Genomic DNA, 18,417 nt, shown 5'->3' with positions numbered 1-18,417 from the left:
CCCCACTTGGCATCCAGGGATTTTTCAGTCCAATTCAAACATTCCTGGGAGAGAGAACTCCCCAAGCCTTGGTGATTTCGTTCATGAAGCTGAGCTCTGGGAGGAGGGTGGCAGCAGATAGAGGTGGGGCCTGGGTGTGTGCAGACGGAGGGACCATCGGAGACACACTTGGCTTCCAAACTCAGCCTCAGGCTGGCCCTCCAGGAGGATATGTTCTTTGGGTTCGAAAACATCGGGTGAAATCAGTTTCAATGTCAAGGTATAGGTTTGACAATTAAGTAGAGTCTTCCCTAAAAGGGGAAGGCAAACCATGAGTTTCCATTTGTATGCATTGCATCATCCTGTGAGAACAGAATTTTCTGGAAGGCCAGAAACTGTCAGCGTGCCATAGAGCTGCATGCGTTAACAATTAGCCACCACCATGACAATGACGATGATGTTTACCCTGCACACCCACTGGTGCAAGGCAAGGTGGGTACCACTATGTCCCCACTTTACAGATAAAGAAACTGAGGCACACGGCATGAACTTGCTCAGGGCACAGAGGGAGTAAGAGGTAGGAGTGGGGTTCAGCCTTGCCAGGCTGACAGAGACTCTGCTTTGAATGGTTCAGAAATCCCCTCAGTTCCTTAGTTATTCAAACCTTCAGCCCCAAGAAGCCCTTTGGTTAAGAGGGGGGACTGCAGCTGAGCTTCTCGACCCTGGCCGCCCACATTAGAATTACTTGGGGAACTGAAAAAAATACCAGTGCTAGTCGGGCTCCCACCCCAGACCCAGAGACCAGAGTTTTGGGGCTGGGGGCTGGCAAAGGTAGTTTTAGAAGCTCCTCTGTCCGGGCACCCAGGAAAATGACGCCTCCCAGCACCCCACTTGTTCTGGGGTTATAACTACAAGTTAAGAGAGTGTCCCCTGCTCTGCACCAGGTTTTTTGTGAGCAAGAGATAAAACCTTGCTGTGTAAAGCCTCTGAGAGTCTGGGGTTTATCTGTTACGGTGGCATCGCCTAGTCTGTCCTGACAAACATACCAGACGATTCTCAAGTGCCGCCAGGGTTGAGACTTGCCATCCCTCTCTGTGGCTCAGTCTCTTCACGTGTAAAACGTGTGCAGAATCATCGTACCTGTGTCACAGGGCTGTGGGGGGTTGAGATGGGTTGGCATATGTCATGTGCCTGGCCTGGTGCCCTGTGCATGTTACTTGCTCAACAAATGTTACCATGGCGACATCCTGGCCCAGAATGCACACCTGGGCCTTCCCAGCCCCGGGCTCCTGTCCCCTGGCCCAGGAGACCACGGGCTCCATGGCAGCCCATGCAATGTAATTTTCCTTTAAAATGATCCCCCGATAAAGGGATCTTTGTCCTCAGAGATCATTCCTGGAGACAATCTGATAAAGACTCTGCCACACCTGAACTTTCATTAGGATCCTGGGTGTAGGGCAAGACCTTCACCTGGCACTTCTGTTCTGCACATCAAGGCCTGGAGTGGTTGGCGGGGTTCCCGAGGGGGGACCTCTGTGTGTCCTGGTAGCCGTTGACAGGAGAGAAGAAAGCCAGATGGCGTCTCCTGGATGTTAGGCGGCCGGGGTTTCTGCATTTCCTCCAACCTCCGCTGCACTGTCTGTGCAGGAAGTGGGTCAAAGGGCGCCCAGGCCTCCAGGGGTGCTGCTTTCTCTCTCTGAGGGCCACTGCGGGGTGGCGCCCCGCCTCAGCGGAAGTGGCTCCAGGGTGTGGGACACTGGGAGGAAATGCCACGCGCAGCTGCCGTCCTGCTGGCTACCCTTTGCCTGCGGTAACTGGTGCAGCTCCCTCTGTGATCTCTGTAGACCACGCTGAGCCCCGACTGCCTGGGGTACAATTTCCATGTTTAATGCTTCTAGAACAAAGTCTTACATGGTTCTGGTAGACACGAGGGACTCAGCTCCTCCACAAAGTGCTGGGCCAGCAGCCTCGCCTGACACCACTGGGCAGGCTCCACCGACCCCCTCTAATCCCCAAATGTGGCCCGGGACCCCACCGATGTCTGCCCTCCACGGGGCACCAACCCTGGTCACCAGCACTGTGGAATTAGGGATTCTGATGGAGACCTTCATTCAAAGTGTGCTAACCGCAGGCCTGCCGGGGGCCAGGTGTGGCAGTGGATGCTGGGCGTACGTTGGTGAATAAACAGATGGATGCTGGGCCTACGTTAGTGAATAGAGATGTGTTAGTGAATAAACAGATATACGTCCCTCCTCCTGGAGCTGGCAGTCCGGTGGGGGAGGGAGGCAGAGGAGAAGCTGGGACCAATAAAGATGCATATGCTGACACCAGGAAGGAGTCAGGAGCAGACAGGGCCCGGAGGAGGGACCCCCTGAGATGGGAGGGCCAGGCAGCCCCATCCGAGCTAGTGACACAGGTCAGTAGCAGCCAGGCAGGCTGCTTAGTGACGGAGGTGACAATGGAGTCAAAGCCCTCACGTCTAACCCCTGGGCTGTCCTGTGTCCCCTGTTGTCCCCTTTCACGCCCTCCTTACATCCCCACTGCCATCTCTCATACATGCGGGCTTGGCTGGAGGTTTTGGGGTGGCAGCAGCCTTGGGCCTCGGGCCAGGCCTGGCCCCGAGAGGGTGAGCTGAGCTCTGCAGTCCGGGGGAGCAAGCTGGGGGGCGACGGAGGGGCAGTGCTGGGAGAGGACAGCCACAGAGCCTCAGGAGCTGGGCAGGGCCCCGGTGGGTGCTGACCAGGTGGAGGCTGGGTCACTGGGAGGCCAGGCAAGCAGGTGCGCCCGGGTGAGGCCCACGCTGCTGAGAAGGGGGAACGGAGAACCCTGGCCTGGGCGAACCCAGCAGGCAGCCCACGGAGAGCCAGAGAGGGGCGGTGTGGGCCGGAGCGTCCTGCCCACCTCAGGCGATGCCCAGTGCGGCTGTGGTCTCCCGCCCAGACAGCCGTCTAGAGGAACCTGCGAGGGAACGTTCATACCCTGCAGAGACAGGGACGTGGGTCCGTCTTTTGCCTTTTGTTTTTAGTCAAGTGATGTTATTAACCTAGTCCAGGTTTTTCTATTTTTTTTACGGTGGTAAAACACACCTAACACGTAATTTACCACCTGAACCATTTTTAAGTGACAATTCAGTGGCATTAAGTACATTCACAATGCTGTGCAACCATCACCTCTATCTACTTCCAGACCTTTTCTTGACCTCAAATAGCAACCTGTACCATTAGGCAAGAACTTCCTGTTCCCCGGCTCCTAGCCCCTGGTAACCTTTCCTCTTTCTGTCTACGCATTTGCCAAGTCTAGATACTTCCCATCAGTGGACTCATACGGTACTTGTCCTTCTGTGTCTGGCTTCCTTCCCTTACCCTACCGTGTTGAAGGTTCACCCGTCCTGGAGCACTCGGCCGTGCTTCACTCCTTCTTCTCGCTGAATTACACGCCATCATACTGACCGACCACATTTGTGTATTTGTCCATCTGTTGATGGACACGGAGTTATTTCTGCCTTTGGCTGTTGGGACCGATGCCTAGTTCAGTTTTTTTAAAAGGCGTAAACTTTCGCCAGTTCAACTCCTGACGATGTTAACACTCTGTAGGCACGTCACCAGTTCCCCGGAGCACGTGGTTCTGCCTCTGTCTCCAAATGGCGAATGTCGACCGAGCAATTACTAGCATCCCGTGTCCACGGTGGTCCAGTGGGGTGGATCCTGGTGTCACCCCATACGATGGATGAGGAGGTCGAGGCCCAGGGACTGGGTACCTCGCCCAAGACCACGCCCGGCTCGCTGGGGTGGGTCTGGGTTCACACCCAGGTGTCCGGCTCCAGAACCCGCACCACCACTAAGAGGCCCTGCTGATGGCACGCAGCAGGCGATCTCAGGAGCTTCTGGATTTCAGTGTGTGGACGCGCACAAGTCAAAGAACGTGGAAGGTGAGCCCTGTCTCGCATGTTTTACCACCTGCACGTGGAAAGACGACCACGCGAGATGGCGCCGGGCCCCGGGACTCTGGAGCCGCCACTCTCAGATGGAGCAGCCGGCATGAGCCTCGGCACGTAGCAAGTTACTAAAAATTCCTGAGGTGTCAGCGTTAGAGGGACAGCACCCCACATTCTGAGGTTGGGTCCCACCACCACCCTCTCACCCCAGTCACCGCAGCCAGCAACCAACACGGGAGCTGCAAGTGCCTGACTCCAGGACCTGCTAGTCCAGCGGCACGGCCGCCCCCTGCTGTACACGGAGGGCACTACAGCGGGAGAGAGTCCCCAAGGGCCGGCCAGCATCTCCCAGGGTGACTGGGGACCTGAAGTGGGGGCGAGTGATGGGGGCAGGCGGGAGGCCTCCCGACCCAGCCCTGCCTCCCTTTTCTCATTTCCACACAGCAGGGAAGATTCCAGAAGGAATCACGCAGAAGAAAGTATTTACTCCGGTTTGATAAAAGGTTTTACTACATCCCTTGAAGGAAGTCACTTGGAGAACAGCTCTGCCTCCGTGGATGACTCTGAACCAGGGCCCCGGGGTACCCGAGAGCCCCCACCTCCCCCACCCCCGCTCCCCCGTGTCCTTCCCTGCGTTCCCCGAGCCACTCTGGGTTCAGGACCTGTCCCTTCTTACCTGCATTAGCTGCCTGCCTGGTTTGAATCCCAGCTTTTGAAAAATCAAATCGCTAGAAACAGGTATACGGGGTTCCTCGGAGACGGAACTTGCTGGTGTTTTTGTCCATCTCGCCCAGAGGGGGAGTCTAGACTGTGTCCCTCTTGGCATCGGCTCCGGGTCCCAGCTGCGTCCCTGCCGCCTGTGGTGCGGCGTGGAGGGCGGCCGAGAACACTGGCTTGTCTCTCACACAAGCATCCAGGCTCCAGCCCCAGGAGGGCTGTGCCTGTCATTCTTCCCCAGTTCCTGGCTCCTCAGGCTCAGGGAGGCTGCCGCTTACTGAGAAGCTCACAGGCACGCCGTTCAGGCTAGAACCACCCATAGCAGGATGCAGGCCTTTACACACCAGAACACAGACACGCGGTCTCCTCGGAAAACGGGAGTTTATTTTTACACTTCTGTGAGCGTCAGCTGGACGATCAGCACAAACAGGGAGCGATCTCAATGGTGTTTATCCGGAGCACAGTCTGTGGGCTCACAACAACTGGAAGAGACAGAACACGGTCACAGCCGGACCACGATTCGGACGCTGTTAGAGAGCTGCAGCGAGGCCCTGCCAGCGACGCCGCCCGCTCCTTCCACGAGGGCTCTGTCGTGCACCAGCCCTCCCCAGGCGGCACCCGCATGCCCTGCTGGCCACGTGCCCCGAGTACTTTGTGGGTGCACTGTCCCCCCACTGGTTCTATGAGCCCGTCAGGAGCTGCAGAGGCTGTGACACCCAGGGGCCTGGTGGCCAGGAGAGCCCTTGCCGCGACCCCCAGCCTTTCTCACCCCGCGTGCACACTATGAGACCCCTGGACTGTGGCAGGGGACAGCCCATCTGGTTGACCTCGAGGCTCCCCGGAAGCAGTGAGGGTGTAGGAGAGGCTCCTGCTGGCCCGTGTCTAAGTAAAGCCAGTGCCCCTGTTGCCAGTACATTGTAATCCTCCCCACAACTGGCAGCTGAGGCCGGCAGTCACCGCTGTGACCAGGGATGTGAGTGACACAGATTCTACAGCCTGCGGGCCTGCCTCGTGGGGACTGGGACTTCCAGGGGAGGCTCCTGCGGGCACAGCCCTGTTCTGGCTTGTGGGTCACCTGGGCAGTGCTGGTGGCCGTGGGTTGGAACGAAGAAGGGAACACAAGGGAGTCAAGGAGAATGAGGAGAGCGCAGGCCAGGCCTTGGCCCAGGCTCTCTCCCGGACAGGAGGGCAGAAGTGGGCAGTGATGGCTGGACTGAGACCAGTCTGGGGCTTCCTCCCGGCCGCCTTCTGTGCCCCACTGCCCTCTGTCCCGGCTGCGCTGAGCCTGGCAACCACACGAGGCTGGGCAGGGAAACCCAGATCTGCCTCACTCAGGAGACGCACTCACCTTCCCGTCCCCACCCGCCAAGGGGGGGTGTCTCCTGGAGCCCCGCACTTTCTCAACACTCCTTCCTCGGTGTGCCCCAGAACACCACTAAATGAGGCTTCCTCTTGACTTCCTGCTAACTGGCCGCCCAGCCCACACCCGGCCCCTCTGCCCCCTCATGCACTTGTCACAAGCCCCCTGCCTGTGCCCCCTCACGAGAGGGCACCACGGTGAGACTCTGCTGTGCAGTCACCCCTCAGGCTCGCTGTTGCTGCGTCTCCACGCTGGCTCTGCTGTCAGTCCCCCTCCTCCACGCAGTGTGCTGTGCTTGTCACCTCTCTGACCTCTGGCCTCACCCCTTCCCGCCTCTACTTCCTCTCCCGCCCCAGCAGACCCCCTGACATCCTGCCCACCTCAGAGAAGCCATCAGACAGAAACTGCCGCACCGAATGCCCCCTGACCCCGACTGAGCCAGGATGGGGGCCCTCCCGTCCGAGGCCTCACCACCTGTGCTCCAGAGCACAGCCTCCTCCTCTGCCCGCCAGCAGCCAGACGCCTCGGGCCTCCCTCCCCGTCCTCCTCCTCTCCCCACGTTTCCCTTCTTCCAGGCTTCAGGAGCGTCCCTCCCGAGCCCACGCCCTTCCCGCCACCACCTCTAACCACCTCTACTTCACGGCTGATGCACCATGTCCTTAAAAGGATTTTAGTGTAATGTCAGTAATAGCAAAGAACATGTGGAACAAACATGAGTGCTCTGAAGCCCAATAGCCCGATGAGCTCCAACGAGCCCACCAAATGCACCTGAAAGGAGAACACCACTGACCCCTCTGCGGTAGCCGGCTTTCTCCTCCTGCTCCCCTCCAGAGACAACCACGACCACAGACTCTGCGCTTACTGTTCTGCCTTTAAGAAATGTTCTGTGTACGCGTATGTGTATATATGTGTGTGGACACACGTGCCTGAAGTATAAGGCTGAGTTTGCTCATCTCCAGGCTTTATACACTGGCATCGCCCCGCGTGTATCTAAGACTCATTCTTGTTGTCGTGGAGAGTGAGGGTCCTTCACTGCCCTTGGATAACATTCCACCGAGAGAACATCTCTCCATCTATTTGTCCATTCTCTGTGGTGGACACGTGAGTTGCTTCTGGTGTTTCCCAGCACGAATGAGGCTGCCACTGACGTCCCCGTACATGTCTCACGGCACATGCTGTGCCAGGCTCTGGTGAAGGTGAACGTTCACCTTGCCACCGACGGGCGGCAGCGTCTGAGGGCTCCCAGGGCCCTCTCCCTCCATGACCCCTGGGGTGGTTAGGAATGGCCTCCACCTGCCCCTCCCTGTCACCCCACAGACTGGGGCAGAGCTCTCTCACTGGTCTCTGTGGCCACCACACCTCCAATGATGCCAAGCAGCAAGAGGTGCCTGGTCCGAGCTGGCCCAGCAGCAGGACGCGGGGGTCAAGCCCACAGCAGGACATGAACACTCGGGGCCAGCTAGCCTTTCTCTAACTTACTTTTTTTCTTCCTGTAGTTTTTCCTCTTCTTAAATTTCATATTGACTTTTGGCCATGATTCTGTCTTTTCAATGACTGTGGCTTCTACTCGAACAAGATCCTTTCTAAAAGGAGGAAAAGAAACAGTGACCTACCTTCTTGATTTTTCAATTTTACCAATGCTTTATGTAAGAATTTCTCTCTTTCTTTTTTTTATGAGGAAGATCAGCCCTGAGCTAACATCCAATGCCAATCCTCCTCTTTTTTGCTGAGGAACATTGGCCCTGGGCTAACATCTGTGCCCATCTTCCTCTACTTTATCTGGGACACTGCCACAGCATGGCATGACAAGCAGTGTGTCAGTGCATGCCTGGGATCTGAACCCTTGAACCCTGGGCTGCCAAAGCGGAGCGCACGCACTTAAGCACTTGCGCCACCAGGCCGGACCCTATGTTAAGAATTTTTAAAATGAAGTTTTACTTTCTTTTCTGCTGATTATAAAAGTAATATGCCCTTCCTGCAGACATTTTGAAAACGACAAGGCAGCATAAAGAACAGCACAGTGTGTCAACAAATCTTGAAAGGCCACACTGTAACGAACTAGTAACAGACCAATGATTTGGTCTGAGGTTCTCTGCTCGGCCTCACTGCCTGGGCCCTCGACAGAACCAAGCATCTGAGAGCAAGTTACCCGAGGAGCGGCTTGCCAAGTAACGTGAAGTTGTCAGCTCCAACCAGCAGGACCTGCAAAATGAAACAGGCGCATTATCAATACGTGATACAAAAGTCGCCAGAACAGGTAGTGACGGGAGCACACGGGAAAATGAGCAAGGTACTGCTAACTAAAATTGTGATATGGACTTGATCTGTTATCTAACCAATTATTCCCTTAACTTTAAACAAATGGGGATGCGAACTGACAACATGGCGGTGTGTGACAGGACACCCCACCCCAGACGAGCCCAGGACTGTCGGAGGCAGCACAGGTATAACCGATTACTTGACACAATGACCACGCATCCAGATAACTGTGTTAACCTCCTGTGGAAATGGTGGCTTTTTTTTTAACTTTTTATTGAAGTATAACATATACAGGGAAAAGATGCATGAATCATTCTGTGTTATCTTTTGAAGCTGTTCACAGTGCTGCTAATACTGCAAAGATTAGGTTCAAGTGTATTCTTTTAATAACTGCAAAATTCCGTATAGCCAGGCAATCATTCTCGGTGTCAGGGAAATTGTGATGCTAACTGCGGCCTCAGATGAAGACATCTTTGCATTTCAAGGGCAATGGTGTTTTTATTAGATGCTGGAAGACTGTCTTAAATTTTACTGATAAGAGAAAATCCAATCATACTAAATTTAAATGACTAAAGACAAAGCTTATTTTATCATCACATCAGTGGACCATGTATATTAGATAATAACAAATAATAAAACATTTGTTGAGAGTTGCTTTCAACATGGCAGGCTTTCTCCCACTGGACTTCCTAAGTCAGGAAAAACAATCAGCAACGGGGCCGGCCCGGTGGCTAGCAGTTAAGTTATGCACTCTGCTTTGGCGGCCCGGGGTTCACGGGTTCAGATCCCGGGCACGGACTGACGCACCGCTCATCAAGCCATGCTGCGGCAGCGTCCCACATAGAGCAACTAGAAGGATGTACAACTATGACATGCAACTATCTACGGGGCTTGGGGGAGGAAATAGGAGAAAAGGAGGAAGATTGGCAACAGATGTTAGCTCAGGGCCAGTCTTCCTCAAAAAAAACAATCGGCCTTAGATGGGGCTTTCTAGAACGTCTTTGTTAATGTGAAATGTTTCAAAAGAATGTCTTTTCAGAAGTCTTCGCAGACACACTCGTGAAGTCGCCTGCTTATTTCAGACGTCCGAGCAGACACGCTCTTGTTCCTGAGCTCATGGCATGGCCATGAAGCCATCACGGAGGAGAGAGCCTTGCTGGCTCCTGTCAGTTAATTAGTTCAGCCCTGAGCTAAGCAGGCGTGCTCAGATCACAGGTGTGAGAACATCATCTCAGAAAGAGAGTTTAACGCTCTCCTTGGTGTAAATATGCAAAAACTCTACAATCAGAGGAAGGAGGAGTTTTAATTAATAAGGAAAATCATATACGTTATGTTACATTATACTAACAGGTAAATATATCCTAGCAAAATGATCCGGTACAGAGGTCTTATATTTTATATATAGTTTTATAAATAAAATCGGGAACAACCAAATAGACCCCCAAAACCCAGCCACAGAACCATAACCAATGGGTAGAAATGCTTAGCTCCATAGAGAGGCCAGCGGTTTAGAAGGGTCAGGAAGATAAACTGGTGCCTGGGGAATGCCTCGAAACCAGTCCTTACTGTCTAAAAACAGAGGCGGCCCTCAGATCTAATGTCAGAGTAGTGTTCCAGCTGAAACTGAACATTTTTTTTCCATAAATATGGGCTTGAAAACCCTTTACATCCTTAGCTGGGATTTTTATTATATCTGCAATCAGGTGTTTTTCTATGGGAATACATTCACGAGATGTGAGACCATCAACAGACATACTTCTCCTTAGAGAAATGCACTGACCGTGTCCCTGTAGGGAGTAAACCTCCTGAGGAAGTGGCCGTCCTGGGAGGGGTGGCACCAGCTCTGCCCACACTGCCCCTGGCCCTGCTTGCGCCTGCCCTGCCCCTGCCCGGCCAGCCCGCTGCACTCCAGGGAGGATGCCGGCACCCTCGCTCCCCCGTCCCCCGGCTCTGCTCACTTTCACCCCCCACTCCCAACTTGAGGAAACCTCCCCGGTGATGACCCCGAGGGGCAGGAAGTACACACTTGATGACTGAGTCCCCGAATGCCAAAAGAAACCCACAGTCCCACCTTCTCCAGCCGAATCCTCTCTCCACACGCAATGTCTAATTCATTTTCGATTAGAATCAGGTCCTCAGAGGTCACCTTCCACTGGTGGCTGGCAAAGTGCACCACGGCAAAGAGCCGGCCGTATTGGCCCGTGGCGATCAGCGCGTTCACCCTCTCCACAACCTCTGCGGGGAGGAGGCAGGTCGGTTACTCACAACTGCAAAGCGACTTTATTATATGAAGCATGCTCCCTCCTTCCGTTCTCCCACGGCAGGTGACATGGAGCTCCTGTGGAGTTGCCACAGGGTGGGCAGGACAGCCACCCCTCCCATGAGGCGAGCTCACTGCCGACGGCCACGCCCTCACTCTCCTGACTGCAGGCACGGGCGCCTGGGCACGGGGCAGCCTGCTCTTCCCAGGAGCACCACAGCTCCGCATGTGGGGCACGTGGGGCTCTTACAGAGGGAAGTTCCCCTGGACGTCACAGAATGCCCCCACCCCTGAGTCTCTGGCCCGAGCACTCAGCACGCCTGGCTCCATCTCTGACTCTGGGGTGGAAAAGCCCTCACCTCGCTTGATCCCAGGCATTACTGATAAAGAGCTGGAGGACTGGGGGGGTGTGCAAACCCTGGGCAGTGGGAGGAGAGGCCATTTTGCAAACAAGGAAAACCTGGAACTACACCCCCTGGCACTGGATTCCGGCTCCTTGCTTCCCGTGTCTGTAGTCACCCCCGACTCAGGTCACAAGCCCTTCTACCCTCACCGATACTGTCTGAGCACCAACCCACCCGGCGTCGTCTAGGGCTGGGTGCACGGGGATGAACACGACCCAGCTCCTGCCCTGGAAACAGTCCAGACCAGAGGCTGCACCTGGCGAGAGGGCAGAGCCAGCCTGCAGCTTTATTTGTCTTTATTTGTCTATCTCGCACAGCATCTGAAACTACTTTAAAACTAGAAGATTCCACGCGTGAATCCAGACCTCCAGCTTTTTTGGGAAGACCGAGGACCCCCCACTCCCTCATGGCAGCGGTGGCTGTGGTGGCTGGCCACAGTGTCCCTCCTCATGACACGCTGCAGGCTGACACGCTTCCTGACAACCTGGCGGTTTCTCCAACACCCAGGACAGCACCAGCCCCCTGATTACCGTGCACATTGTTCCTCTGACTGGGGGGACATTGGTCCCTGAACCCACCTTTCCACCACAGTAGGAAGACAGAGATGCACCCAGGGCCCCTTCCCTCACTTACGTGACCTGCCTCGAACACGGCTGGTGCTCGAGGAGGATTTGCTAAATGAATGAGGGTTTAAGTTTTGGTGTTAAGTGGCAAAGAATGAACCTGAGTGTTCATGCTGTGCCATGCCCCGGAGCATCTAGAAACTGAATCCCTGTTCTGGGGCCAGGTGCCGACCTTCATCGGGGGAGGTGGTGGGCACGGCCCTCGAGTTTCTGCCTCTCTTACCTGCGTGGTGTCTGGTCTCCTCAGCTGGGTCTGGCAGGACAATTTCTGGCCACGGTGGTGAACTCAGCGATGTTTTAGGAACATATCTGTAAAAAATATTTTATGTATGCATGTCACAAACATGTGAAAAGACAGTTCAAAACCTCTAAGAGATGGCTGTATGCAAAACACTGGGAGGGACCAGGATCTACTGTGTCGCCAGTTGATGTCTCGGATGCTCAAGTCACTGGCTGGGGCGGCTGCCCTGCAGTCAGAGTGAGCCATGCTCCCACATCCACAGGAGGCCGCAGTGCTGGGAGGGGACGTGCACGTGTGGGGTGACGTGACTCCTTGGCACAGACCCCACCCCTTGGCGTCATCCTGAGGATGGGCTCCCACATCTCCTCCTAGAAGGGCCATGTACTTCAAGGAACAATGGCTAATCATTCAATAACCAAGCAGGAATTCTAAGCATTCTAGTCCAGAAGAGCCCCTCCTAGGAATAACTCTCTTCTCCTGGGCTGGCGGCCCACCCGAGGCTGGATCCTCTCGGTGTCCTCAGGACACACGTACTCTGAGCGGTATAGGCTGAAACGCTCCACCCTTCTCCCCAGCTTCCCTCCAACACACAACACAGGGCCAAGAAGCTGTCCCGCCTCCCAGGCTCGCATCCCGCGCTCCCCCCGGCATTCAAGGGCCCTCAAAGCAGGGTTCCAATTCCCCTTCCCTGCAGCTCGCTCCACCGGGCCCACTTCCCTCGCTCTCCCCACACCTGGGCAGCCCCACCTCTAACTCCTACCAGGGAGGTGCTGACCCTTCCCTCAGCCCAGACGGGAGGCGGGCAGACCTGGGTCTGAACCCAGCTGTGCCGCTGACGAGTAACACGACCTTGGCAAGGATTTAACTACTCTGTGTCCTGGTTTCTTTACCTGAGAAAATGGGAATCAAAGCCCCTGCCTCCAAGGGCTGTGGGGAATCAGAAGGGATAGTGGGCCCAGCGGGACCGGAGAAAGTGGAGATGCCCTCAGCGCTCAGGACCAGCGGCACCGTGACCACAAGTCTGTCCTGTGCTGGGGTCACCTGTCTGCCGTCAGCCTGGTGTAGATGAGTGCGGTGGGTGCAGGGAGGGGAGGGGGGCAAAGAGGAAGGGGAGCAGGGACGCAAAAGGAGGAGGAGGGTCTTCCTAACTCCCTGACCTATTTTTGCCTTGAATCCCTAAGTCTACACAGCAGGGAGAGGTCGGCAGGGCCCAAATCAAATCACTCAGAAGAGCTTTTAAGCTTTCGTTGCGGTTTGCCACCAGAGAGTGAAATTGTAGTCTCTCTGCTCCAGAGTTGCACGAGGGAAAAACGTTGCTCCACAGGGAAAAACGGCCCGCTCCCACAACAGGGCCCCGGCCTCTCTGTCAGTGGACCTGGTAGTGCTCCAGACAACCTGTGCACTGAGGGAACGCTCTCGAGCTGGAGCTCATTGGCCATTTGGCGTCAACTGGCCAAAATATTAAACTGAGCTTCCCACCGTGCTAACCTCAGAGCACCTAGAGAGAGGGACTCCACGCTCTGTGGCTGGCAATGACCTCTGAGGGACGAGGAGGAGCGGGAGGGTGCTGCTCTCTCTCCCCCTCAAGGCTGAGTCTGACCGTGGGACCTCTGGTCTCCCAGCACCCCGCTGAAGACCACAAACAGAACAAAGACTGGAAAACCGGAGCCTGGCGGGTGGCAGTGACCTTTCATAGAGGGCACAGGGAAGAAGCAGCCAAATTAACTAACATGCCCACTAATGATCTCTCTCTGCGTCCTGATTCAGTTTTTCAACTTCTTTATGGGGCTGGCCCGGTGGCATAGTGGTTAAGCGTGCGCTCTCCGCTGCGGCGGCCTGGGGTTTGGATCCCGGGTGCGCACCGATGCACCGCTTGGCAAGCCATGCTGTGGTGGCGTCCCATATAAAGTGGAGGAAGATGGGCATGGATGTTAGCCCAGGGCCAGTCTTCCTCAGCAAAAAAAAAGAGGAGGAGTGGCAGATGTTAGCTCAGGGCTGATCTTCCTCACACACACACACACACAAAAAGAAACAAACAAGACTCCTGTGTCTCCCCGCTGCAGAGAACCTCTGGGGCAGCAGTGCAGCAACAGCAGCAACAGCCAACAGTTTTCGAGTGCCAACTACGTGCCAGGCACTGCTCTGAGCCCTTCAAATGTAGAAACTACATTTCTCACAAAACTACAATTCTCACAGAAATCCACTGAGATGGATACTAATATCGCTTCCATCTTGCAGAAGAGAAAACAAAGCTCAGAGTGGACCACCTTGCTCGGGGTTCTCGGGCTGCGAGGGGCCAGGACAGGACCCCGGGGGGCTTCCCTGTATTGCTCCTGTCTGTTCCTACCAGTGAGCGTGACTTTGTCATGTTTACTTTCTGTAGTTTATGTTAATCTAAAAAGCGTTTTCCTAAGTATAAAATTTTAACACTGAATATGCTTTTTCAAACGTACCTAAGTTCCTCCTAGAGATTCTGATAGAAGCTTCTAGTGATTCAACCTGCCCAGTTAGAAATCTCTAATTATGGAGATGGCCCGGTGGCATAGTGGTTAAGTGCGCGCGCCCTGTTGCGGCGGCCTGGGGTTCAGATCCCAGGCGCGCACTGATGCACCGCTTGTCAGGCCATGCTGTGGTGGTGTCCCATATAAAGTAGAGGAAGATGGGCACGGATGTTAGCCCAGGGCCAATCTTACTCAGCAAAAAGAGGAAGACTGGCAGATGTTAGCTCAGGGCTGATCTTCCTCACCAAAAAAAAAAAAAAGAAATCTCTAATTACAAGTTTAAAAGCTTTTCCTTAAGAAGATAGAGCTACGTAAGGCCCAGGAAGCCCTTTCTCTTTAGACTCTTGAAGTTCTGTCTATATTTATATATGTCAACGGTCTGAGAAAAAACACCATCAAAAAAATTAAGAGAAAATTGAAACATTCCCGAAAACCCGAACGTAAGAAGTTTTGACTTTAGAAAGGCAGTCCTACAAATGAAAAGAAGGGAGTCACCAAAACCCACATTTTGATATTACCCTTGTGGAAATGAAGCGCTCTGTGAACGGAACCTCCGAGAAGCAGACCACAGGGAAGCTGAGGGAATAAGAGAAACACCGGCAGTTACCAATACGAAACGCACACCTGCTGTTACTGGTATCAGTTTAAACCATCACGTCACAACTTGTCTCCAGAAAAGTCTAGGTCGACAAAACGAAAAGGTCCTTGCTTACAGTTACTGGTTACTACTGTAAGGATGGAGATGCGGTCACCACACCCTCTAAGGGGCCTACAAGCGAATCACCCCCCACCCCGCTAACCCGCTCCTTGACCACCAAGCGCCCAGGAGGCTCAGATCCTGTCGTGCCTACATGTGGGTGCAGCTGCCAAGACGGCCCCATGAGCCCGCCTCCTGGCCTTCTCACCCCTGTGTACTCCCCCCACATGGAGCTGGTTTCCGTGACCAAGGGCGCGCGACAGAGGTGATGGAAGAGAACTTCCGAGGTGAGCTTATGAGAGACTGCGGCCTCCCTCCTGGCTGCGGTTGCTCACTCTCTCTCTCCCCCTCGCTCTCTCCCTCCCATCTCCGGCTGTCGGGGCTGCCACGCTGTGAGAACGCTGTGAGAGGACTACCTGCGGCCTCCTGCCCACAGCTGGGGGAGAGAGCTGGGAGGCAGACCCTCCAGCCTCAGTGGCCTCTCAAGGGAACTGCAGCCCCGGCTGACAGTCTGACCCCCAGCCCAGCTGCTCCCGCAACCCTGACCATCAGAAAGGCTGTGAGATGATAACTGTTGGTTATCTTAAGCGGCTAAGTGGTGGGGCAATCCGTTACACAGCAGGGGATGACTGACACACCAAGGGACAAGGGCCCTCACAGTCTACCGAGGGGAGAAGGGCTCAGAACAAAATGCACTGTGCTCAGGCAGAAAGCAGAGGACAGATTTCTCGATAACCATCGTTTTCATAAAAATTGGGCTATAATTTACGTACCCCCAAATTCACCCTTTAAAGCTCACCTACCAGCAGTGGCTCCCCGCTCTTGGTCCCCTTGGCTGGTTTCTCCTCTCCCTACCAGCGTGGTGTGCCGGGTATGGACCTGGCCCTCAGCTCTTCTTTATCTACGGCCACTCCTCTGGTGACGGCTTTTGGTCAACTGGATTTAACACCACTCTACACTGGAGATGCCAGGTTCACCCTGCAGCCCGGGCTTGCACGCCCCCTGTCTGTCTGCCATCACCACGTGCGTGTCTAACAGGCGTCTCAGAACTAACAAGGCTCCTGTCGCCCCCTCATGCCCGCTTCTCCCAGACTCCCTCCCACCTCACACAGCGGTAACGTCATCCTTCCAGCTGCTCCGGCCAAAAGCTCAGTCGTTTTTGACCCTTCTCTCTCACGCCCCTCAGCCAACCTATTGGCAAATCCTCTTGGCTCTTCTTCAAGATCCAGGCTCTGACGCTTAAACCATCCAAGCCACCCCAGCCTCTTGCCTGGGTTATGACTAACACCGGGTCTCCCTCTCGTTCCCTTCTCTGCACAGCAGCTGGTGATCCTGGTAAGGCTTAGGTCAGATCATGTCAGTATTTTGCTGAAATCTCCAAGAGCTTCCCCCTTCATTCAGAGAAAAAGCCAAAGCCCTTCCAGTGGCCTACAAGGCGGTGGGCAGTGCGATCCCCTCTGTCACTCTGAGCCGGTTTCTCAAGGGCCTCCCCTTGTTCACTCTGGCCTCCTCGCTATTCCCGGGACACGGCAGGACCACGCCAGGCATGCACCTGCCCACCAGCCTGTGCCCTGACAGCCCTTCCCCTAGAACCTCACCCTCAGAGATCCGCAGGGCTAGTTCCCTCATTTCCCCTAGGTCTCCATTCAAGTACCATCTCTGTAGAGAGGCCTCCCCCATCATCCTATTTAAAACTGAACCCCTCCTTCCCGACTCACGCTTTATTCTTCTCCATAAGACCCATCAACTTAACATACTATGTCATTTGCCTAATTAAAAAAATTGCTGTCTCTCCACAGACCCCTCCTCCCATCAGAACGCTGGCTCTTTAAGCAGGGACTCCTGTTTTATGTTTATTACTGACGTATCCCCACCCCCGGACCAGTGTTTGACACCTAATAGGTACTCAATAAATGGTGAATGAACGAGTGAAGTCTACTGTGCTCCGTCATCAAATGCACACCCTGCTGGAACATTCCACAACTGGGAACTCGGCATCCTTCTTGGGAGCCATCCCACTGCTCAAAGCTCAGTTAGAGAGTTTCTGCACCCAATCTGCTTCCCTGCAGCTCTCCCCTACGGTCTGAGCTTAGCCGTGGACCCCGCGGGGACAAACGTGCTCCCTCCTCTCCCACAGGACCGTCCTTCAGAGCTCTGAGGACTGTGACTGCGTCTCTCCATCCCGTTTCCTTCACTCACTCTTCAAGGCCCCGTCTGCTCACCGTTTTGCTCACCTTCTCTGTCCTCACTATACTTGATCTGTTTCTCTCTTAAACAGTTTGAGTCTGGAATTGAATACAGCCTCCTAGTGGTAGCTTCATGTCAGCAGAATAGAGTAAGTCCCACCGCTTTTGTACAAACTTCCCTGCTACCTAAACTCAAGTTTTATTATGGAAAATGTCAAGCACACAAAAGTAAAGAGACTGGAATAGTGACCCTGAGCCCTCAAGGGTCCCTCTCCAGATTCAACAGTTACCGACTCATGACCAGACTTGTCTGATTTGCACTGTCTCGGGCCCAACTCTGCAATTATTTTTAAGCAAATCAGACATATTGTTTCATCGGTAAAGATGTCAGTATACTTCTATGAAAGGTAAGGATTCGTTATAAAAACCCGACATAACCACACACTGTTATCGCATCTAAAAAAGGGTAAATTCTTTAACATCGTCAGATATACATCTAATCCAATTTAAAACCATACATAAACACTCATGCACACAAACACGCACTCCAACTGTTTTCAGGCAGAAATTTACAGTGTTTTTGATGAACATAACCTTTTCTGAGCCTCCTAACAACCCAGTGCCTACACTACAGCTGTTTTTTTTGTCGAATGGGTTCAGTTTAGGCGAGGACATTCATCATTATTTTCCAGATGAGGACAACGAGGCTTAGAGAGTGGCTCAAGCCTGGGGGCAATGGTAAGGCCCAAGTTTTGGAGCCGGGCAGAGTTGTCTGAATCACTCCTCTCCCTCTTCCGTGCTGTGTGACCCTGGGCAAGTTAACCAACCTCTCTGAGCCTCGGGTTGCTCCCCCGGTAACATACGGCCTATTCAGAAGTTAAAAAGCTATTGTCAGTATTCAAGCTACTAACTTAAAAGAACCAGAATCTGAACCCAGATCCCCGCCGACTCCAAAGCCCGAGCTGTATTCACCGCATCAAAAAAGGCGATCAACCCCGAAGGCATCAGGTCGGCCACAGACACACCGGTGGCGGGACGGCGGGGCGCCCCGCTCGGCCCGCTCCCTCCCTTCACCCCGCGGCCCGACTCTCACCCGCTCCGGGCCCCGGCGGTCTCAGGATGCTGCGGCTGCACGCGGCCACCACCCGCCCGAAGGTGACCGTCAGCGCCGAGGCCGCCACGGCCGCCGCCATCTTCCCGCCGCCTCGGCCGGAAGCGGAAGTGGCACGAACCTGGTACGTCGACGCACGGGGCCC

General features: G+C 54.5%; 1 protein-coding gene across 1 annotated transcript; it reads right to left on the bottom strand.

The window, feature by feature from the left end:
• Positions 1 to 4,994: 4,994 nt before the first annotated feature.
• MRPL21 (mitochondrial ribosomal protein L21) lies at positions 4,995 to 18,388 on the bottom strand. Its single transcript, XM_004441086.3, has 7 exons — positions 18,255 to 18,388; positions 14,797 to 14,854; positions 11,760 to 11,845; positions 10,321 to 10,484; positions 8,140 to 8,192; positions 7,470 to 7,573; positions 4,995 to 5,112 (listed from the first exon to the last, which is right to left on the bottom strand). The coding sequence occupies exons 1-7, from the start codon at positions 18,352 to 18,354 to the stop codon at positions 5,048 to 5,050; spliced, it is 630 nt and encodes a 209-aa protein (XP_004441143.1). The 5' UTR covers positions 18,355 to 18,388; the 3' UTR covers positions 4,995 to 5,047.
• Positions 18,389 to 18,417: the final 29 nt, after the last annotated feature.

This window comes from Ceratotherium simum, chromosome 34, assembly GCF_057802395.1.
Source record: "Ceratotherium simum simum isolate JZ-2026a chromosome 34, ASM5780239v1, whole genome shotgun sequence".
Classification (NCBI taxonomy): domain Eukaryota; kingdom Metazoa; phylum Chordata; class Mammalia; order Perissodactyla; family Rhinocerotidae; genus Ceratotherium; species Ceratotherium simum.
Note: the sequence above shows the minus strand (reverse complement) of the source record. Positions and strands in the feature narration are given on the sequence as shown.